The following is a 24,512-nucleotide window of genomic DNA, read 5'->3' as shown; positions in this document are numbered from 1 at the left end:
AGGAGATGAGGTCATGACTGCAGCTGGTGATGAGGACAAAACCAGCACATCTAGCGCAAGTAGACTTTGACTAGTTCATTTTACTTAACATTATTGTATTTATCTGCTATATTGACAAGACCTTTATGAAGGATATTGGTTTACGTATGACCTTTTTGTGCACTTGGGCTTAACTGGGACTTGAGAGTTTGTAGACATTTAAGAGGCTGTTTTGTCAACCTTGATTTATTGCAATATTGAGGTGTTCAGTTTCATTTTGATTTTAGAAAATAAACATGATTTCTCATCTTACAAATCAATTGTTTCTTATTTTCACTGTCATGTCTCAGGTGTTGAGGACTAGTGCATCTTGGGCCTATATTCAGTATGAGTAAAATACTTAAGTACTGTTAAAATCAGACTTTTACTCGATTCATATTGGAATTGGTGACTTGTAACTTGTAATGGAGTAATTTTTCGCTGTAAGGTATCTTTACTTTTACTCAAGTATGGTTTTCAGGTACTCTTTACGCAAAGATGTAAATCCTGTTATTATTTACTACTTTGAAAATTCACGACTTGTATGCTAATGTGTTTTGAAGCCATATGATAGATCTGTGTGATGAACACCAAACTTGAATCCATTATTTACTGAACATCTCCACAGTAGCTCTCAAATCAAACATGGCGTCATTGATGTCAATGAGGTTTGGCCACAAAACATGCAACAAATTATTGCAAATGGTGTTAAATAGCATTAGCACTCCATTTTGCAGTCCAAAAGACCTGTGCAATTCATTGGGCGGAGGGGAAATATAAGTGAATTTTGGTGTGTTTATCACACAAAACTATTATATGGCTTCAGAAGACTTGGAATGCAGTGCTACTTTTAAGCCTGGTTTACACCTGGTATTAAGATGTGTTTTGGTTGATCAAATCACAAGTAGATGAGGGAGTGCAAGAGAAATATTATTTTCTCATGTGTATTTTTAGCCTTTAATCTCATAGGTGAATTTTCACCACAGGAGACCCGTTTACACCTACTGTTTTAATACGTCCCTTTTGTCCACTTTCAACCACTTCGGTCCTGATTTCTTTAAGGGGAGTGTCTTTGGGTAGGTAAATGTATGGGCAATGGAAAAACATACAGAGAACAGCAGTTTTCGTTTCAGCTCTGATTAGGGTTGGGTATCGTTTGAATTTTAGCAATTTCGATTCCAATTCCGATTCTACTTATCAATTCCGATTCTTTTCGATTCCCAGTTTCGATTCCAACATGGTAAAAAAAAAAAAAAAAAAAAGTTAAACACTGATATAAAATATATTTATTCTGTCTTTTTGCAAAACATTCTGTTGCAGCTGAATACCATGAACAAAAATCAGCAGCCTAAAGAACAACTAATAAACTAGACTAACAAATATAAATTTCAAACATTATTAAAGACAAGTATACAGTCAGTTGCTAATACAATAAGAACAAATAGGCAAATTAACAATAGTACAAATAAATACTAATAAAAAGTGAACAAAGTTCAGAAATTGAAATCAAATGTAAAATAACACTGCTTAGTTTTTTATATAAATAAAATATAGATTAATCCTTATTAAGTTACAAAAGTTATTCAGTTAATATCAGTGAGTGATTTTCTTTTGTCCTTTGATTGGCATTCACGCTTATATTAGTCTCTCTGTTTAACCCGAGGTTTACCGTATTCAGCCGGATCCGGGCTGTATCCAGGTCAGATTGAGGACCTGCGCCTAAACACGACAACAACGCAGCCCTGAAGTGTCAGCAGAGATTGTGTCACCTAGATTATCCCCTGTGAAGGCCTCACCGGCACAACAGCCAGTGGCACAGATCCCCAACAAACCGTCCCATACCAGTGTGATGAATACGATCTTCAACCAGATGGAACTGGATTAAATATTTTGACTCTTGCAATCCCAATCAGACTTAGGACCTGTAACACAGCCTGAATCATAATCAAGCACTGTTCGCTGCTGGCCAGAGGAGAACTGGCCCCCCGACTGAGCCTGTTTTCTCAAAGTTTTTTTCTCCATTTTATTACCTGTTTGTCACCTGACGTCACCTGATGGAGTTTGGGTTCCTTGCCGCTGTCTCCTCTGGCTTGCTTAGTTGGGGACACTTGACAATTGATATTCAACAATGTTTTTGATCTGCCTGCATTGACACCATTGTATGCGAACTGAACTGAGCTGGACGACGACATCACTGTTTTCTCCAGTGCTGATATATAGATCAATTGAATCAATACTGAATTTATTTAAGCTGGTCAATGACACCATTTTCTTTAAGAGCTGCTGTGTAGCCAAAATTATTTACCAGTTATCACTGTAAAGCTGCTTTGACACAATCTGCATTGTAAAAAGCGCTATATAAATAAAGGTGACTTGACTTGACTTGATTAACAGTAATGACACAGACGGCAGCAGGTTTACTAGGCTGCTATCACTTTCAGACCGAATGCATGGATCCAATATACTGTTACTAGAGGTGTAAATCAGACGGTTCATCACAATACAATATCGATTCTTATAGCCAGTGATACGATATTTGCTGATACCTCAAAAAATTCTGCGACATGATTACAATACGACTTGATTCAGGGTAGGGACATTTCACGATTTTCGAATATTCAATTAGTTGATTTAATTATAGAATATTGAATAGGTTGTGCGATTATTGTCTTTAAAAAATTCCCCATGTTTTCGGTGCTGATGCGGTGGTGACACGTTCATGTAACCAGAGGGTGGCTCACGCTGCCAATAACACACCTAAAAGCTGTCAATCAACTCTCAGACAACAGAAGAACACATTGTCCCACATGCACACTGTACTACTTGCGTGGCATGTATCAGAGATGTTAAAATTAATGTTCACATAAGTGACTCGGGCTGTTCACAATGTTATAACGCATTTAGGAAGCCTAAATCATTATGGCTTGAGGTAGGCTTGCTGCGATAGTCGGTGTTAAACTAAATGATTTTTATTACTATAAAAAATCAAAACGATGGTGGGGGGGCAGTGCCACGGTGGGCAAGTGATAATAACAGTGTTGCGCTGAACACCGGTATTATCACTTGGCCACCGCAGCACCACCCCCCACCATCGTTTTGATTTTTTATAGTAATAAAAATCATTTAGTTCAGTTAGATAACAGACACTACAAATTAAAAACTAAACGTGTCTGCTCAATTCAGCATGAGCAGAAACGAGAGTCGCAGCACAGATCAGCAGCAGGAGTCAGATTTCACCTCATTTCGCCTATTTCACCTCACTCTCGACTGACAAGACGACGACGGAAGATTTGGTTTCAAAGCGAAATGTAAAAGTGCCTATTTAAGCGTGTTTATCATTGTACTGTTTTGTTGTTGTGTTTTTAATTAAGAATAATAATTATCAAACTTAATAATAATCAAATAATTCCCAGGGATCATCAACTATTTTTGCTTGAAATGCTCAACCCTAATTCAGGGGTATATCGATCAATATATCGATATTATGATAGTATGTGCCTATTTTACACAACCAGTTACATTTTTATTAACTCACAAATGCAAATATATAACAAACATTTATTTCAAAATTTCACATTCAGCACACGGATTGGGACACCCACAAATAAAAAACTCAAGTCACACAGGAGATCAGTAATCTGATGTCAGCTTAAGACATGATGACAATTGTTGATAACAAACACAAAAATAAGTTAAAGAAGACTGAATTCAGTGGCCTATTCTTGAGCTGTCTGAGATATGTGCCTGTTGCTCTTTTGTGTCTTTCTGCAATGAGCAACAGATGAAGTGACAGCTCCATCAACTGTCCCGAGCATCTTTCACAAGCTCTGAAAGCTAGTTTAAATCAGAATGCACACGTTGTAGAAAATGCCTAGATTGACATTGCGTGAAAAAGCGGAGAGTGTAAATATGTAATACAATGTGTAAATGTATCAATATTTACGCGATTTTTTATGCAATGCATCAATACATTGTATCTTTAGACATGTAATCGATGTATCAATCTATATCAGTGTTACACCCCTATCTGTTAGACATGCATTTTCTTTCAACTGTTTACGTTCACTTAAGATATAACCAACTGTGTTTACGAGGATATTTTGACATAATTTTGTGTGTATTTGTCCGTTCAAGTGCAAGAAGCCACGAAAGAGGAATCAATTCAGTATTCATGCACTATATGAGAGGCAGCTTTCTGTGTGCACGCTCTGAATGTTCCCAGCACAGAAAACAGCACGGACATGCTGAATTGAGTTCTCTTTCACACACAGAAATTGATAAGCAAAATCGAAATTTTAAGTACACAATTCCAGAACTGAAATCGATTTTCGATTTCCTACCTTAGCTCTGATAGCCGCAAAGCTTTCTACTGTACCACCTATTTTATTGTGGTGGTTATCGATACATTTAAAGGTAAAAAGGAAGATTTTTGTACTTAAAGTAGGCATATTAACATATTTAATGAAATATATGGTTATAAGTTGTAAAATATAAGGGCATCCTGTAAAAAATGGAAACACTGTAACAGTATTTTTTACGGTGAATTTCAGGTAACCACAGGTGCCAGTTTTTTTTTTTTTTTTTACCATAAATTTAAAGGGATATTTTTTACAGTGCTTGAGCATTTACACTACGAAAGCAATTCAGTCTAATGAATTTTCAACTACCTCTGAAAGTGGTTGAAAGTGGACAAGCTGAAAACGTTTTAGACCCTGTTTACACCTATATTCAGAGTCATCCACTTGTGATCCGATCGACCAAAACACATCTTAACACCAGGTGTAAACAGGGCCTTAGGGTGTTTTTGGTCCTATTTGAAGCTTGACAGAGTGGTTAAACAAAATTTTCAGAATTCTTATTTTGTGTTCCTCTGAAAAACAAACTAATCATATGGGTTTGAATTCGAAACAACACAATGAAGAATAAATGATGACAGAATTGTCATTTTTGGGTCCACTGTTTCTTTAAGAATACCAGTGATGGCTAGGAGTGTATATTGGCTCCAAATAAATTCAAACAAACATGCATGTAGGACTTTCTCTTCATGGCTGGCACAGTTACCATAGCAGTGAACTTGCCCTTATCTCACCACACCCTTCTGACGCAAACTCTGCTGCTACTTCTCATAGCCCTCCCCACCCTAAAACACATGCACACACACACACACACACACACACACACACACTATAGTCTAAACCTGCTCATTTCTCTACCTCCAGTTCATTTCCTCAAAAAAGAAAGGTCTGTCCTGCATACCAGCACAAATAAAGTTTCTTCACATGATGCTACACTCAAATGTGTCAATGTGCAAACCTCAATGTTTCACCTCGTCTCAAGCCATTTAATGTATGTGAAGCAGATGAGCACCGAAGACAGGAAGGAAGAAGTTTCTATCTTTTTGTAGGGCAGCTAATCTCTGCTGCAGAGCTGCATCGAGATAGAAAAACAAAGCAAGAGAGAGCTGGTGATGTCAACTTTAAAAGGTATAGGGGCAAGCTGCAATTCCCAAAGTACATCTGAGCGGATAGCCTTTACTTCCCTGGAAGAATCTGGTCGAGACAGACACATTTTCGCCTCGCTCCTTATAATTATGCGACAGTAAAAGGCTAATGCAAATGTCCAGCATTTGCATGTGTTTAAATGGGGCTACACAAACAAAGGTTCGCATCTAGTTTTCCAAATCACATAATTTTCTCATTCTGAGCAATGGCTTACATGCTGTTTCCAACATCAATAGTCACAAACACACTGAGACACACCCTCCCCACCCTGAGCACCCCACCCCCGCTCCCTTTTTTTTTCACTGCAGACAGTTTGGCAGAACTGCAGGGGTTGCTATGGGGACGGGATTCTTTCCCTGGTTAATGATTGTGCTGCAATGGTAGGGGGTCATTCTGTCACATCGGCTCTAATCTGGGGAGACACGGACAATATCCTTACAGTCCCGTACCATACACACAAATACACCCCAGAGCCCCCACTCATCCAAAACCTCACCTCTAAATTGGTTTACTTCCTTTAGATCTGGGAGCTAAACTCCATAATGCTGCAAGTCCCCTTTAACCTCTCTTTACAAGTCTTATTTTTCCTTCCAGCATCACTTCCTCTGCTCTCTCGAACAACCGAATACTTTTCGGGCAGCTCCCAAAGTTAAAAAAAAATAAAAAATAAAAAATAAAAAATTCCTTGATTACATCAAAGGTACGTTTGTTTCTTCCACCACCAGCAATATACACAACCTCCAAAAAGTCCAGAACATTCTCAGAGGCTTTAGCTGAACTTGATCTTATTTTTATTTTAAAGCAACATGAAATTAAAATTTATCTTATTTACTTTTAGGGATGCACCAATACCACTTTTTCCAGAACCACAGTAACAATACTTTTATTTTTGGTATTTGGCGATAACGAAACCTGTATTTTCACTGCATTTGTAATTTTTAAAAAATATTGGGTTGAGAGACAAAAAGAATATGAATTATATTAGATGTCTTAATTCTTTTAGTAAACAGATGTACTACTACAACTATCTGTAATACTAGTATCGGTACTGGTTCACCCTCGTTTACTTTCTTAATTTATGTTCCTGGTCATATTGTGTTATTGCAAAAAGTAATATATTTCCGACCTCTGAAACAACTTTCCTTTTCCTCTCCAAATTTATTTTTCATATACGTTATAATATATTATGGAAGTAAAATGGATTGTGAACTGCTTCATTGCAATGTTAAAAGTGGAGGACCAAAAACAAGCTCAAATATATCCACTTTGTTCACCAACTCAATCCTGAGGTCTTTTAGTAAAATAATGTAACATGTACACAGTCAGTGAGCTGAAAATGGTGGATATTAGTGTAAAATATAGACTTATTAGAAACCAAAATGACGAGAAACAGAACTAAATAAAGGGGCAGATGGTAATATTGAAGTCAATGGTCCTAAAATTCATTTTTGGAGCTAGGCCTGGATTATTGCATTTAACAAACTGTCATTTCTACAGATGGCATAGAGGGCTGATTCATTTGTGATTTCCTTGAGAATATAAGGTTTCCTTTTCTCAAGAATATAAAACAATCCTAAGCCTAAAACCCTCATAAAAACTGTCAGCAGGCTAAAGAATTGTTTCTTTGTATGATGTTGTTCATGTACTATGCTAAATGCTAACACAGATATGTTAAATATTATGTACAAAAAATGGTCAACCAATAGTGGATTTTACTGAAAAACAAGAACAAGAGTCCAACTAGGTTGGACCACACTGGCCGATAGCCAATTAATCAACTGACCATTTTTAAATTGAATACTAAATGATGATAAACATAACACTCAAAGTAAAATATTGCTGAACTTTATTACAAAAATTAAAAAAAAAAAAGTACTGAACCAGATTCATTGAAAGACTTTGGGATGTGCTTGAGTAGACTTTACAAAATTCTCGACTCTTGCATTGTCAATACAAGATCTTGACCAAAAATTGATGCATCTCTTGATGGAAATAAATGCTGTGATGTTATTTCCATCAAGAGATGCATCCAATTTTTGGTCAAGATCTTGTACTGACAACGCAAGAATCAAGCACTCTGTAAAGTCTACTCCAGCACATCCCAAAAGACTTTCAATGAATTTAAGGTCTGGACTCAGAGGTGCCAATTCATGTGTGAAAATGATTCTTCATGCTCCCTCCCAACCATTCTTTTGCAGTTTCAGCCTGATAAATCTTGGCTTTGTCATCCTGGAACATGGCCATGATACGTCTTCCTACATGATTGTTTAAGAAATGAAAAGTTTCATCAGTTAGGGTTAGAAGACCAGTTGCCAAACATATAACATGTTATGGCTCGTTTCCACTGAGCGGTACGGTTCAGTTCAGTACAGTTCGGTACGGTTCGGAATGGTACACCCTGATCAGGCTTGCGTTTCCACCGCCAACAGTACCCTTACTTGATAGGCCTGGTGTAGCTGGAAAGTAGTGATCGACGTCATTCTCGCGTGAAGAAGAAAACAACACCGTAAACAACAATGGATACAGCAGATCTTGTTCTTGCTTCTCGGCTTGAGGCTGTCTGTCACAAGAAGAAGACAAGCTTTGCTTGCTGCACACCAACATGACCAGGCGTTTCACAATACCAAGTACGCAAAGTTCAGACGTCCATGCAGCAGCACCTACCAGCAAGCGTCAATAGCGGAGAAGCGAGGAGAAAACCAGGCAGGAATGTAGTTGTTTAAAGCTCAAATATGTGGTTTATTTATAAAGATAGCGCCTATTTGAAAATTTGATCTGACGTTGTCGGAGTTGTGAGATCCAGGCGATCGCCGGGCGCTCAGTGCTAATGTACCCCCGCCGAGCACAGCTGTACCTCGGCTAGTCCTTCTGACATTTGCCGCTGACTCAGATGTCTCTGTAGTGGTTAAAAAAGAGATATCATTCATCTTGTGTATAACGGGCAATCTTTGGTCTCATGAATTTATAATTTGTTCCCGGGAAAATCATTTTGGCTGAGGGCAAAGTGAAATTTCATAACTTTATATATTTATTTAACTTTACCGTTGTACTAGAGCGCTGACTTTGTACGTTTGACTGAATTGTTTGCTTGTCTTTATTTCTTATTGTACAGCTTCTCATACTTTATACTTATATAATGGTTATTATTGATAATTAAAACTGACTTTTAACAAAAAGAGAGGATTGTTTTGTCTTATTTCATTTTATTATAGGCTACATATACAGTGAAGATAATCAGAGTACATATGCACATATTGCCTGAACCACACATTAATAGGTTTCATATTTTTTAAATGAAAACGAAAAGAGGCAGGGTTGTGTTTTATATTTTGTTTTGTTATATAGCCTACATGAAGTGAAGATAATCAATACACGCGTTGCCTGGACCACATTTGTGTGGCGCCTCGTGTTGTCATTCCCCTTGTAGCACGCGCAAGTGACGATTCTCTGTCAACCAGTCAACGTTCTGCAGAGTGTAGCTCCACCCTTTTGGTACGGTACTATCGTGCTTGGTACCCCAACGGAAGGGTCCCAAAAAAGTGGTACGGTACGGTTCGGAATTAGGGTACCATTCACAACTTTTGACAATAGAAACAGCAAAAATTGCGTACCGTACTGTACCGAACCGAACCATACCGCTCAGTGGAAACGAGCCATTAGAAACATAATAGTCACTGCAATAATGATCCAATCATAGTCTCTTAAGCATTTGCCTCCACTATTAATACAGACTATATTAAAGCCACAGAAAGACAAACATTTTGCTGAAAAATGCACAATATTCCAGCCTACATGTAGCTAATTTCCAGCCTTATGTAATTTAAAGGGGTCATGAACTGCTTTGTTTTGTTTTATAATGTTTCCTGGGGTGCACTTATAATGTTAGTATGCTTTTTACATCAAAAATTGTTATAATTTAGAAATAAAAGAAATTTTTTCCTACTTTGATTTTAGTCCTCTTATTTGAACGCCCTGTTTTAAGGGGCGTGTCTGCTGTGAGACTTCGGTGTAAACGCCCACTGCTGTGATTGGCTAACATCTTTCCATTTGAAATAGCTTATTACTCTCCCATAAACTTTTAGCGCGTTTTTACTATTACAGCTTTCAAGGTTAACTAATCGTGAAAAGTGTTGCAATACATTTAGATCTACGGCATTATATTTAGATCGTTGGCATAAAAGGTTGCAGTGATGAACATTGTAGCCGATCACAGACATGTTGTTGAGCGCAGGAAAGCAGTGATCTCATCATTGCTACTGCAAACTAACAAATGCTTTCATAACTAACAGCGCAAACGCGATGTAACTATATATAATTTAATCACCGTTTAAATAACTGATTATTTTCATCCTACTAAGAGAAACAACGTGAAGTTGACCGTTTAGTCACTTGTTTGATTTAATGACAGACAAATTAGTGAAAGAACATCTGATTGTACATGAATCATTACATATCAGATCAGGCATTAGAATTAACACAGTTAATTGTTCTGTGCATTGAAATTATATTTATTTTGTCCATCAAAAGTGTACATTCACTTTAATTGAGTGTCAGCAGCGCAGCAAAAATAGACTCGGCGCCGATACCCCCGCTTCACTGCTGCTTACGCGCTGCTCCTGCTGCTGGTGTGAATGCACTCACTGATTAACATGCACGCCGAAAACGAAAAAAATACGTGCTGCTTACGCTTGCAGTGTGAAACCGGCATAGCTGCGCACCGTCCGTATGTTTGAATTTTACAGAGCTGAAATCGGACATGTTTCTGATTTATGTTTCTGTCAATCTGCTTTCTCATGTCACTAGCTTTAAATATGCTTCGCTGGCTAACGAATGCATAAAAGTCACCAGCTGGACATAAACTAATGCACATAGATGGTAACAATCGTAACATTAAACATTTGGGTCGGGCTTGCATGTCAGGGTTGTACTCGCACAAGGCGCTCTGAACCGTGCCCGAGCGCGTTTGACCGCAAATTTTAAAGTGATAATATCTTATTCATATTAAAGTCCTGGGACTCATTCACATAAAACGCATCCTACCTCCTACCCCCCACCCCACCCCCCTCCGCGAAACCGAGGGGGGCCAGTAACAAAGTTTTGCATATGCGCCTGGGGCTGACTTGCTACGCCACTGCCACTACTGTCATCATTACGACGGCAAACATCTTTATTACTACTTTGATAGTACGCTTATCAATTCATGCTACTTAATTCGAGAGTATTTGGGTTTATAACGGGTCTGGATCTCACCTTATTGATGAACAGGAATTGTAGTTTGCCAGTAAAGCTGCAAATTCCTCCATTAACGTCGGCTGCCTTCGTAATAATCCTGATACATGCTAGTGAAAATCGCTGCGCGGCATAAATTATAAATAGCCTATATTAGGCAGTATATTAGCGAAAGTGCCTTTCTTCCTGTTTTCTTCCATTCAAAAAGTTGCATCGTATATGACGTAAGCGTGCTCCGGCACGGAACGTTAAGGGCAGTGTGAGGCCCTGTCCCAAATGGCACCCTAAACACTCACGGCCTTCCTACGAGTCCGCACTTTCGTGACGTAACGTCGCTTTATACGTCAAATATACTGCTGTTCTTTCTCTACTAATGCAGCATCTAGTCAACAAAGGGTACTGTATACATACCGTTTCATTGTCTATGTTTTAAATCTGCATCTGAAGTGTACCACTCTATGCAGCGCAGTCTCACGCATCAAAAACTCCACAAGTCATCAGAAATTTCGCCTCTAGAGGCCACTCTCGTAGGCTACTGTATAATGACAGCGGACCCTTCTCAGCCGCTCCAGCAATGGACGGAACATAGTTAAACGGTATGGATTTTTGACGAAAAAGATTTTTCCAGCAATCGGTTATCGGTGCCAATTAACTCGCATTATTATCAATTAAAGCCCAAAGCATACTTTGTTTTTTACATGTACACTAGGGTATACGTACAGGGTGCGAGAAACTAATTTCGTCATCAGCACAGTACACGTGCAGACTGATTTTTCTAATCCTGCATACTTTGTATGCGCACATGCACCTTGAATTTGTTTGGGTTTTTTTGTTTTGTTTTTTGGTTTTTTTTGGTTGGGGGGGGGGGGTTCACTAATTAGTTTTAGTCCAAAAGGTGGCAAAACTGGCCCAGACCAGTTTCAGTCAGAAAAGAAACAGAGAATACAGAGTACTGGAGACGGCAACAGCAGATGATGTTGAAGAGCATGTGTTGTGTGAGAGGGTTAAAAGATACTGGCAACTCTAGTTTAAACGAGAACAAAACATTTTCATCACTCAGAACTTTTGGAGAAAAAGACACTGGACAAGGATGAAACTTTCTAGTCTGCACGTGTTGACCACCTGTTCATGCACGCTATCAAATCGTATACAAAATATAGCTTGAAAGGCTGTGCATTCAACTGTGCATACTTTGCGCTTAAATGGTACTACATTCTTTCAACATAATGTTTATGTTCAAACTTTCTTGAAAAAAAGTGACAGTGAGACAGGACTGTGGTCCCTAACCAGAAGTAGAAATGCTAAACAAGTCTAAATCCCAAGACTGTTCACTAAAATACAAGCTTTATATTAAAAAAAAGTTTTCACTTATCAATAATTAAAACTGCAAAAGACTATTTCTATTTTACCAAAAATGATTAACTACTCATCCTTCATGTATCCACAACTGCAAACCAATGAACAACAGTAAGAACTTCAGATCTGCAGGTGTAATGTTGACCCTAGTCTGCAGGGTGTAAGAATATAAAGAGATTTTACACCTGACTGAGTGTGAGAGTCTTTTATGACCTTGTATTAGTGGATCATAAAAGACATGCTAGGACTGTCCCAGCTGTATCTGTATTCACACACTGTGTTCAGAATAAGGCCTAAACTGAAGGTGCCAGAAGCGCAAACTTCATATGGTTTAGCATTATTGAGAATAGAGCAGAGACAATGGGCTTTTAAAAGGGGGGCAATGGTCAACAAAGCATGTGATGATTACACCATTTTGTTGACTTACCTGAAATATCTAAGGAGGAAGTGGACTACTTTACACAATACTGAATCAAGTTTATACAAAACAGAACACTGACTAATTTGTGTTGCACTTTTAGAGCTAAAGCTTTAGGACAGGTTAAGGGTGTGACACTAAAGTGCAGTCAATACCATGAGAGGCAATTTAAGACAGGGAGTGAGAGGAACTGCTAGGCGTGCACCACAGCCACCCTGCAAAAACACAACCTCAGTCACACCCAGGGCCGACTGCACCCTTCTTCTAAAAATAACTGTGCTCTAGGACAGTGACAGTCCCTAACTGTCTCAACTCCTAAAAACAGATACACTTTACATCACCCCATGGCTAGCTGGCTTGATTAGGCTGCCAATGGATGCCTCAACCTAGAACACCCTCCTGAAACGATGTCACCCTGACAAAACCCAGGCTGAGACTTACAGAGGGTAGATGAGTGTTTAACCACTTTGACCAAAGTTTGTCCACAGATGTTAATGATTACCAGCTGTCTGGCACGCCCAGAGCACTCTCTGTTCCTCCAATGATAATGCCTCAGTCCACTCACCTCCCTGACTCCTTCAATAACAGCTCCTGCAGAAGACACTGCTCCAGTGAATGAGCTCAATTCCAGAACATGCCAACGTAAGATATTAAAGGCAAAAGATGTTTTAAAATTACATTAATGATGTCTTTTATACTTATGGTTGCTCTACAGAGTAGATTAAAGCATGCAATACATTAACAATGCATCTTTGTAGAGATGGATCAATATATCGGCAGATTGCAAGATATTCGGTTCCAAACTTATTATATGGTTTCCAAGCTTATTATATCCAATAAGCTGGATGATTTTTCTTTTAATAAATGAATAAACTCTCTACTCGATTCTGACTGGCCAATCATTCTGCAGTCAAATCTCATCAATGACTGTTGTCCAGGGTATTGCTATATAACTAACCATTAACTTGAGAACCATTATTACCATTTACCTTAACAATACACCTTTGTAGTGATGGATCAATATATTGGCCTTGCTGAGTTTTGTAAGATATTTGGACACTTTGAGATGATCAGATTTTTTTTCTTTGCAAATATTCAGTAATTATGTGTATACTATTAAAATAAGGTACACCTTATTTTCTAATATTGAATTCCTTTATATATATATATATATATATATATTTATTTATTATTATTATTTTTATTTTTTTTATTACACAGCTCTCTAGAATACTTGATTGTGATTGGCCAATCACTGCATTCTGCTGTGAAATAGTTTATATTTCTGAATAATGACTGTTGGCTATCACATATAAATGGCCATTCATTCATTTGTGATAGTAACAGGCATTATAGCAGCTCTAGATATCAGTATTACCCTTTAAATGTTCCAGTCCTTACTTTTGTACAACAAAAACAAATAAAACACAGTTACAAATGTACACTACAAATGTGACCCTCTCCTTGTCATGGGATGTTCATGACAGTTTTCAGTAGCCTACAGACAGTCCTAGTTGAGTACAAGCTGCAGTCTCTTATTAGGCAATGCATTACCGGCAACACATTGACATTAAGCCCTTTAATAACTGAGAGCGGATGACAAAAGCCAATAGAATATAGAATTAGAGAGCAGCAACAACAATTTATTCATCCCATGCAAATTCAATGTGCTGTCCCTTTAAGAAATCAGCTAAGATGGTGTCTCTCCAGTAAGCTGCATTCGGCGCGCTTCCTTCCTGCCTTTACAGCTTTAAAACAGCACTGCAGATAAGCGACGACGGTGACGGATGTGCCACATACTGACTTTGTCACAAGTTGCACAAGTATTTCAAATGCACTAGCATTATTGTTAGGAGGCTTTTGGATAACGGGCTTAGAGACGCATGCACAGGAGTGAAGTAATCACCCAGCAGCTCAGATATTAAAGACTCATTACGGTTAACGGCGAGCAAACCGAAACCGGGTAACTGCTCATAGATGAGGAACTCAGGCGGAGTCCTACAGAATGGAAATCGGACAGCGACTGCAGTCAAAAGCTACCGGCTACGTTGCAAATCATTCGATAGCTAACGATAAACGGACTTACTTTTTTGTTCCGAGTCTCCGTGTGCATCTCGGTATCTAAGCGGTGGTGAAGGGGTGGAGTGGAGGGGGGGTCGATCGGATCGGGCGGGGTGATATTTGAATTACAGTGGGCTCGATGTCAGTTTTTCCACCTCAGTATTAGATGAGACGGGAGCACTCGTTGCCTCGGCGGATCACAGAAATCATATCCCCGACGTCGAGAAATAAACCCTCTTTCCGTCGCCCAGGTCGTCTTTCAGTGTGTGTTTGTTGCCGTGTTTCAGGGTTGGGCTCGAGCTGTGAGTCTCTCCTCCGCCTCTCCCTGCTGCTGACCCCACCCTGCGTCCCCACCCCTTCACTGTGTCAATCACAGTCGCTGTGTGTGTGTGTGCGCGTATGCAGCCCGAACCAGCAGCGGCGCTCAACGCGCCACCGCGATAATAGGACTTCAGAATCATCATCACACAACCCGTGTCAACTCACCTAATGACGTCAAGTTGCACCGGATGTTCGAGCTGCTCAACTAGTATTGTGGTGCTAGATGATGAGCTAGATGATGCCTCATATGTGCATTCATTGCTGTGTGTAAGGGTACTTGGGGAGACAAAAATGCCCCTAAAGGGGATTAGGACTTTAAATATAATTACCTGTATATAAAATAACCAGTCTATATCAAGAGTTTTCAAACTGAGCAAACCGGGGTCTAAAAAAAATAAAATAAAATATATATATATATTCAGTTAAGATCTCTTTCTTTTGGCTTTAAATGAAAATATTGTTTATTTGCTTTTTTTATTTATTTATTTATTTTTTAAATTACACTAGTTATTCTCACACAATTTAAATGGTTTCCTTGCTAAATGATCACTGGGGAGTACTTAGCATTTAAAAAAAATCAGTTCCTCATTTATATTTTTCTTCTCGTGAATGCCTGTTAATGAATATAATTATTGATAATAATTGGCGCTTCAATGCCTATACGTATTTCTTTGCAGAGGATAAAGGCGTCTAGTTTATTGGTTCTCAACTACATTTCCCATAATCCTTTCAACCTACACTTCCTGTAATAACCGGAAGTCTCCTTACAACGGGAAACATGAAACAGTAAGAGCGTTTCAAAAGCGTTTTTAAATAAATTACTTGCAAGTTGCAGGGTTGGTGTCGGGTCAAATATTATCGGTAAAGCCAGAGATTGTATATTATAGGGAGATGAGAGGGTCTGTATCTCTTACCACCGGAGAAAGCGTAACGGCTAACTTAATCACGTGTGGCACCTCAGCCTATTGTATAATGGCAGTGACATCAGTGCCCGCCCTTCAAAACTCCTTCCCTGCGTACCGCCTGAGCCGGAGCGTTAGCATTAAACGCTTTTTTTGGCTAAAGGTTGCAGGCTTGCCTTCCAGTGGCTTTGGAGAAAGCCTCTGGATTAAACCAGAGTATAGAACCCAAGAGGCGACACTCTGATACTTTTTGGGCAACAGCCACTAGATGGCGCGCTGGTAGCGCGGCCGCCATTATGGGGTGAAAATACTAACTGGACCACAGAATCCTTCACATCTTAGGCACCAAAAATCGGCGAATTTCACTGCCAAATCAGAAGCGCAAAAGCACATTTTTCAAATGAAATCTTCAGTAAATTTTATGGCACCTACAGTAAATGTTGTATTGTCTTATATATGTTATGTTTTACTAGTTGTGGAATCCAACCGTTCAACCATCTGAGGTAATGGTGTTAGCCTACTTTGAGTATTTCCATTTTATGCATGTCCTTAATTTAATTTCATATGTTGGTATTAATTCAGTGTTTTTAAGCCTAATGCTAATACTAGATCTTTTGAAGAATTTTAACCCAAACTGACTGGGATTCTAGAGAGCAAAGGTTTTGTGAAAAAAGTGGAAGACTTAAACACAAAGTCTGTAAAATAAACTGTTAAAAGGATTTTATGATCACTAGTGATAGTATTTTATTCTGTGTTGTCATCATTCAGGTTGGATTTCAGCTTCAAAGCAGCTGATATTGCCATAGAAACTAGTAGACTGCCGAGTCGCTTACACCCCTAAATCGCGGAAACGTAGGGCTGCTGCTGGGCGCCGGTGTTGCAATGGAGCATTCTATTGAGTGTCGCTTCTTGTTAGTGTATATTCTTTGATTAAACGTTGTCAAAAGTTGTCAACCAATCAGAATAGACTTCCACGACTGAATAATGAAAATGGTACATGAAATCTTATTGGCTAAGAGTGAACTGCACCTGGAATTCTTTCAACAATCAAAGATGGATATTTAATTTCTTTAGAATTTAATAATATTTAACAATATTAATCAAATGTATCTTAGAAATGGCTCGGAATAAGGGCCATGATTTGTACATATAAGATAGTCTGTCTAACTGCATTATACGGTCAAACTCCTCTGAACGATTTATCTAAAAACAACATTTGGCTATATGGCTTTTATGCACACTGCAATGTTATGTCATATGTCAAATACCTAAACTGCGTTTAAAATAATTTTGCACTAAAATCTCAACTGGAACAAAGGCAGTAATACAATTATGTTTCCTATCAAAGCAACATCAAATGTAATAAGATGTAAATGATGCACAATAGGCCTATATCATAACACAATAAATGCTCTGCTAGAATCACTGTTTGAACATTTATTGGGAGTGTTTTATCATCCAGTGTTTTGTTTTTTGTTTTTTCCAGGTCTGATTTTATTTAGGACATTTTGTATGAAAACCCACTTCATAGAGATGCTAATGATTTATTCTTAATAAATTAAAATGTATTTAAAGTGTAATTGTTTAGTTTGTCTCACTTCTCATTAGGTAACATGGAGATGGCAGGGTTTGTGACCTACAGTGCATCCAGCCACCTGGGGGCGATCAAAATGTTTTGGCTTCACTTTTCAGGACTTGGGTGGCACATTTGTTTGGAACACAAATGAAGATCTTTTTGATGATTCATTTTTAATAAATTAAAAATAAATCATCCGCAACTGACCGTCGCATTACAATTATTCTAATTCTCACTGTTAAGCGTGATGATGATATGGTAACATATTACACTGAAGTAGGCTGCTTTTAAATGAACATATTTAAAGTAAAAGTTCTTCTTTAGCAAAATTACATTTCCTTAATGGCCTAAACGGAGGCTTTACTCCCTTCAAACTTAAATTGGAGTGTCACTGTTTCCGTCACTGCATCTTCCCGAACACACAAGATTTAAAGGCCCACTTGAAGTGCCTTGAAACAAAGTGCCTTGTGTTAACATAATTTCAAATAAAACAGGAAGACAGGGCGGGACATATCGGGCAGCTCCTCCCCTTTTTAAAATAGCCAATAGCGTATAATTTTTATCACAGCTCGGCCAGTGCCGCTGAGCTCGACAAAGCCGCAATTGACAGCTTATGACAGCCGTAGTCTAGTAGATTCCCCTTTCCTCTCTGTGTTATCGTGTCTCTGGACTGGAGCAGACTGTGTGCGCGCTGCGGCGGTTTTGTGTGACACTAACAAGAAAACAGACTTCATTTGCCTCAATGGAAAGCATTGTGAATAGTTTCTAAATCGTTCCCTATGCCCTATATAGTGCACTATGTGCCATTCACCACTTAGAATCTAGTCATTCTGCACAAGCAGAAGTGCAGAATGATGTCATCAAAATCGTTGATCCATATTGATGGGAGTGAGAGACTAAGTTTTGAACACTCATTTTTTAAATGTGAATTTTGTCATTATTTTGGAGCACACTAGCTTATAGATTACCTTAAGGCTAACATATTCATACTAGGGCTGCATAATTAATTAATTCTAATCGTGATTACAATTATGGATGCCACAATTATGTAATCGTTCAAAGACAAAATTGAAAAAAAGGGCCACTTACATTATTCTGCGTGCTTAAGATGTTTTTTTTTTGTTTTTTTTTAATACCATGCATTTTTTTTTTTTTTTAAAGAAGAAACCAAACCTGTAGTTGACATTTGAGGCTTAATGCTATAGAAAAGCAATACAAGGTATAAAGCTATTCAAAACATAATTTAATGTAAATTGTGATAATCCTAATTAATAATCGCAATTACAATTTCAAGGGAATAATCGACAATTTTTGTCATAATCATGCAGCCCTAATTCATACTAACGCGGAATTCACACTAACGCATACTGGAACGCGATTTATACTGAGGGGGATGTCTTTGCGGATACATTGCAAGGACAGCAACCCTACAGCAATGAGAGCAAGAAACTAGGGCTGTGATATTTTAGCGCATTTCTTTTCTTCACAGCGGTGCACTATCTTTCCTCCCTAAAAAGCCCAAACTTAATGTTCAAATCCGCTAGATCAGTAATTGTCTACTGTTGCTAAACTGCAGGACGTGCTCAATAATAAAAAGATTTCTTAAAACTGCATTAAGCTGCCAAAGTGATACTGTTCCTCAAGAGGCTTTCTGTGCACTCTCTTTCAGACGGAATGGAACACAGACAAGTAAAGCGAACTTTGAGCTTCGGGTTTAAAACGGTTACAAAACACACAGAAATATGTCAAAATGCCTGGCTTGGTGAGTATTCACTTAAACACCATCGGTTATGTCTTAAGAAAACAAACATTTAGGAAATAGTTGCATGTGTATCAGTATATTGGATCCATGCAATAGGTCTTAAAGTGACAGCAGCTCTGTGTCTCTGTGTCATGTGTCATAATCAAATAAGACAAAGAGAAAATCATTCATTGCTCTTTAGTAGATCTAGTAGGATTAATCTATATTTAATTTAGACAGTGAAGACTATGCAGTGTTGTTTTATATATGATTACTTTTTGTTGATACTGTTGTTTTTATTATTATTATTTCAGATGAACACTATATTTGTTAAGCTCTAAGATGTTCCCAATCACCTCTAAGAGAGGGAATGGAATATGTTGCACTTGTTGCTTGCCAATAAATAAAGAATTGTCAAGTCATGATACTTTCTCATCTCAATTTTTTATACAGTGGGTATAGAAAAAAGATTCATCCCCCTTTAAAATAATCACATTTTGTTGTTTCACGCTTTGCAGCCTGAAATGAAGACGGACATAGTTTTGTTCTATCCAGCTCTATTTATGCTTTACAACTTATAACATCCAAGTGAAAGATATAACTCCAACATGTCAGAAAAAAATATATAAATTAAAGCTGCAAGCAACGATGAAAGGGCCCTCGCACCCGGGGCCACCACCATGTAAGCGAGTAAATACAGTTGAAATATGCCAAAGTCATTTCGACGTGCCACACTTCCTGCTGCCAACAGGTGGCACTTTGACTATTACTGAATATTGCCATGTAGATGTCTTCAGGCTAAGACTATTATTAATCATGTGAAGTTTGAAGCAGATCTGACATTGTTTGCCTGAGTTACAACAACTTCCTGTTTCGTGGCGTTAATCGCAAACATTAGGACTTAGCCAAGTGTTGCATGATTTAACGTGTTTCTAGTATGTTTAGTACTTCATGGCATATTTAAATGTGTTTCTGGGAGTGAATTATTGTGCAAAGCATGCCATTTCCTGTTGTCAGCAGGTGGCGCTATGGCTAACTGAATATTGGCATAGAGTTGTCTTCAAGCCAGGACTCTTATCACATGTGACATTTTGGGCAGATCGGACACTGTATGCCTGAGTTACAACAGCTTCCTCTTTCATGGCGAAACATCAGACTTTGTCAGGCCGCCACAGACCTTCAGTGAAAACTCAAGATCTTTGCAATGTAACATCGCTAAGACCTTAAGATTAGACTGACCAAATATTATGTTGATCTGATTAAATCTCTATGAGAAGCTAATCACAGTGTAAAACATGTCATTTCCTGTTGCCCGCAGGTGGCGCTATGACTGTAACTGAATATTGCATTGTAGATGTCAGGACTCTAATGAATCATGTGAAGTTTGGGGCAGATCGGACATTGTATGTCCAAGTTACAACAACTTCCTGTTTCATGGCGAAACATCAAACTTTGTCAGGCTGCCACGGACACGCCCTTCAGTGGAAAGTCAAGATCTTCGCAATTTAACGTCACAAAGGCCTTTAGATTAGACTGACCAAATATGACCTTGATCTGATTAAAGCTCTAGGAGGAGTTTGTTAAAGTACAACATCTGGAAATGGCAAAAACTTTGCAGATAAAACTCAAAATATCTCACTTCCTGTTGGGTTTTCAGATTTTGCAGCCAGGGATTTTTTGTAGGTATTGGGCTATTACATGTCTACCGAATTTCATACCTGTATGTGAAACGTAGCGCGAAAGGTGCTTAATTGAAATTTTGTATCGAGCCATTTTGCCACACCTAATTCTGAAACCCCTATCAGAATTTTCTCCACTTCTGACGCATGTGCAAAGTTTCATGAGTTTGAGCATGTTTAGGCCCTCAAAAATGCGATTCATTTCAGAGAAGAAGAAGAATTGACTGAGCAATTACAATAGGGTCCTCACACCATCGGTGCTCAGGCCCTAAAAATTAAAAACAAGAATCACTGAGTTGGGAAAAGGATCACCCCCTTGTGTCAGTATTTTGTTAAACCACCTTTTTCTTTAATTATAGCCTTTAGTCTGTTGGAATATGTCTCTACTAACTTTGCACATCTAGGCTTTGCAATATTTGCCTACTCTTCTTTGCAGAACTGCTCAAGTCCAGTTAAATTTGATGGTGACCATTTGTGGACTGCAGTCATCAAATCATTCCACAGATTTTCAATGGGGTTTAAGTCTGGGCTCTGACTAGGCTATGCAAGGACATTCAAATTTTTCTCCTTCAACCACTATGTGGTCAGTTTTTGCTGTGTGCTTTGGGTCATTGTCATGTTGGAAGGTAAACCTTCTTCCCATTGACAACTTTCTGGCAGAGGGCAGCAGATTTTCCTCATTTCCTCATCGTATTTTTGCCCCATCCATTTTTCCTTCTATCCTGACAAGTGCTCCAGTCCCTGCTGCATAGAAACACCTCCATAACAGGATATTACCACCTCCATGTTTTACTGTAGGAATGGTGTTATTTGGATGGTGAGCTGTATTGGATTTCTGCCAGACATATCATTTGGGGTTAAGGCCAAATAATTCAATTTCAGTCTCATCTGACTATAACACCTTTTTCCATGTGGCCTCAGAATCTTCAAGTTGTGACTGCATGTGGCCTTTCTTGAAGAGTGGATTTTTTCTTGCAACCTTCCCATACAAGCCACATTTGTGGAGAATTTGTTATATTGTTGTCACATGCACACAATGACCACTCTTTGTTATAAATTCCTGCAACTGCTTCAGAGTTGCTGTAGGCCTCTTGGTAGCCTCTCTGACCAGTTTCCTCCTGACTCTTTCATCCAGTTTGGAGCAACGTCCTGATTCAGGGAGGGTCTGTGTTGTACCAAATACCTTCCACTTCTCAATAATAGACTTCACTGTGCTTCTAGGCATTGATAAAGCCTTATTGAAATGTTTTTGTATCCATCTCCTGACTTGTGCCTGTCCACAACTTTATCCCGGAGATCTTTTGACAGTGCCCATAGTTGATTGTTTGCTTCAGTTGCACTACCAAGGACTGAAATGCTCCAGGAAAGCTCTTTTCATGCTGAGCTAATCAAAATGACCACAGCTATTCTTTTCTATACCCACTGTAGGTATGGGCCGATTTAAAATACATTGTTTTTAAGAATAGTATTATTTATATCGTATTGGCAAATACTGCTTCCAGTGATCGGTGATCGGCCAAAAATCCTGATCGGAGCACCCTTACCTCCATTGCTGCTTAAACAACTGGACCCTGAAACTGTGTTGCTTAATGAGAGTCTGCAAATTAGTGCCTGACAAAAAATTAAGCTTTAAACACGTTAATCATTATGTTGGAAAGCACTCTTATCAGATTCTGTTAAGCTTACATATTTTTAGTTAAAGCTGTTAAGTTTAATCATTGTCTCATGTAGGTTTTTTCCCTTTGTGTTTTATATAATGACCACTAGGAGGTGCTTTAAGCATATGTTTTCCTTGAATGGTTTTCCCTGAAAAAGAAAGTAAAAGAGTGACGCACGTTCGTTGCGTCTTACCGTGAAATGAGAGTTCCGTGTCTTTATTAAAATTCAACACATTAATGATTTATCTCATCCATCCACAATTAGGCCTAATTGGAATGTTATTTTTATTACTCGGCCCGCCCAACGCATATAACCGTGATTCCTGCATCACTAATGCACATCCAATGGCACTATTAATTGAATATACAGTTAAATGACAGTTACAGCTCACTACATTGTCTGCCAAATGCATTAAACCCATAGAATATGATGTTATCATGTTATGACAAATATGAGAAATTCATTATGGTTGTATATTTGGTCTATATGGTGATCTGACCCTGATCTAAATAGGTCTGATTTTTATACACAAGACATTTATGACCACATGAACTTAAAGAACCATTTCATTTATTCATTGATCCTTATACAACCTTCTAGGGCCAGGGCTGGAGCCTATCCCAGGCAATTTCTTAGGCCAGAGGCAAGGGAAAGCACCCTGGACAGATGGCCTGTCTTTGGACTGTGGGGGAAACCGGAGTACCCAGAGGAAACCCAAACATTATGCATGATCCAAATTTCATCAGAATCCCATTCTGTCAAAAAGCAATTCATAACAATGCATGAATTCCCTGTCATTTAAAGAATAGGCCTAACACACTCTAATATATTTTATTTGTATGGTGCTTTTTACAATCTTTTTTTTTTTTTTTTAAAGCATCATTTCTATTTGCTTAGTGTTAGGGTTAAATCAAAGACAATGCTCATTTAGCCCCAATTTATGAAATCTAAGCTACAAAAAGCTAGTTTGCATAATCAAAAAAAAAAAAAAAAGTAACATTAAAATTATATATAAAATTATATTCTCTTACAGCCTATAGGCATGAATTTAGAGGTAATGTTCAACAGGGTACATTACTCAGTTTTTAAAGCAGCATAAAAGGTTTTAAATAAAGAGGAACAAATAGGATACGAAAAAGGACAAGACCAAAAAAACTTAAGGGTCAACACGAAAACATTTAGTGTCTCAAAAACCTATCAGATGTTTTTTTTTTTTTTTTTTTCCCTTCGGTTGAATACCATATGACTTAAAAAAAATGTTTACGTTTGATTAAGGGCTTCTATATAATCGTGACGTCAGTTAGGTTATCGCTCAAACTTTTACCTTTTCCGTTGATTATAACTACATTCCCCATAATCCACCTACTACACTCACTTCCTATTGAAACAGGAAGTTCTGGTACATAGGAAACATGAAGCGACAAGGAGCAAAGAACTTTACAAGTTGTTTTATTAACCGCCAATAAATTAAAAAGAATTAATGTTTTATTGTTAGTGTACGTACGGGTTTTGTATGCAAATTAAATCAGTTATCACCAGCCAACCTCTTCTCATGTAAAAAGAGTAAAAAAAAATCTTACTTACGGATTGCGGGTTTGGTGTCGGGTCAAATATAGTCGGCACTCTTCCTTCCTTTAATAAGAGTTTACTTGCATAGCCTGCATTAAATTGTGACAGGTTCACAAAAGAGTCCGGACTGAAATGCGCTGAACATATCGTTACTGTCGGACTGTATCGATCAGGAATATCGGTAAAGAGAAACTTCAGCCACTCGTTTCTGATGATGGGATCCTTCGGGAGGCTGTGCAGAGACGCGGGCTCGATCCTACAGCCATGAATGGCACAACGTTTGATGGATTTACCCCACATCTAGATACAGACGCAAATGATACCGGTTATTCTTCTGTTATTTAGAAATAATATAAATAATTTCCTTGTGGTTTCACCATGGGCGGGCCATAAATGTGGGCGATCATATGTTAATGTGCTCATGGCTGTGACGTCAATACCACGACGGTTTATTCTGAGTGAGGGGCCAGTTGCATAAACAG

At 38.3% G+C, this 24,512-nt stretch overlaps 2 protein-coding genes across 5 annotated transcripts in view; one reads left to right on the top strand and one right to left on the bottom strand.

The window, feature by feature from the left end:
• klf8 (Kruppel-like factor 8) overlaps window positions 1–24,330 on the bottom strand; it is a 71,078-nt gene extending 46,748 nt beyond the window's left edge. The window contains exon 1 of one of the 4 annotated variants that reach the window (XM_051876790.1): window positions 24,046–24,330. In XM_051876790.1, the coding sequence (XP_051732750.1) occupies window positions 24,046–24,330 (285 nt within the window). Of the gene's footprint in view, window positions 1–2,048; window positions 2,984–14,608; window positions 15,030–15,069; window positions 15,089–24,045 lie in introns of those variants that run through there. The other 3 variants (XM_051876793.1, XM_051876792.1, XM_051876791.1) reach the window with 3 other exon arrangements.
• The window catches only part of rbm41 (RNA binding motif protein 41), a 33,366-nt gene continuing 32,976 nt past the window's right edge, over window positions 24,123–24,512 (top strand). The window contains exon 1 of the mRNA XM_051876785.1: window positions 24,123–24,355. The gene's annotated coding sequence lies outside the window, so the exon portion shown is untranslated. The remainder of the gene's footprint in view (window positions 24,356–24,512) is intronic.

This window comes from Ctenopharyngodon idella, chromosome 21 (genome assembly GCF_019924925.1).
Source record: "Ctenopharyngodon idella isolate HZGC_01 chromosome 21, HZGC01, whole genome shotgun sequence".
NCBI lineage: Eukaryota > Metazoa > Chordata > Actinopteri > Cypriniformes > Xenocyprididae > Ctenopharyngodon > Ctenopharyngodon idella.
The sequence above is the reverse complement of the archived record's forward strand: the minus strand, read 5'-3'. Positions and strand labels throughout refer to the sequence as shown.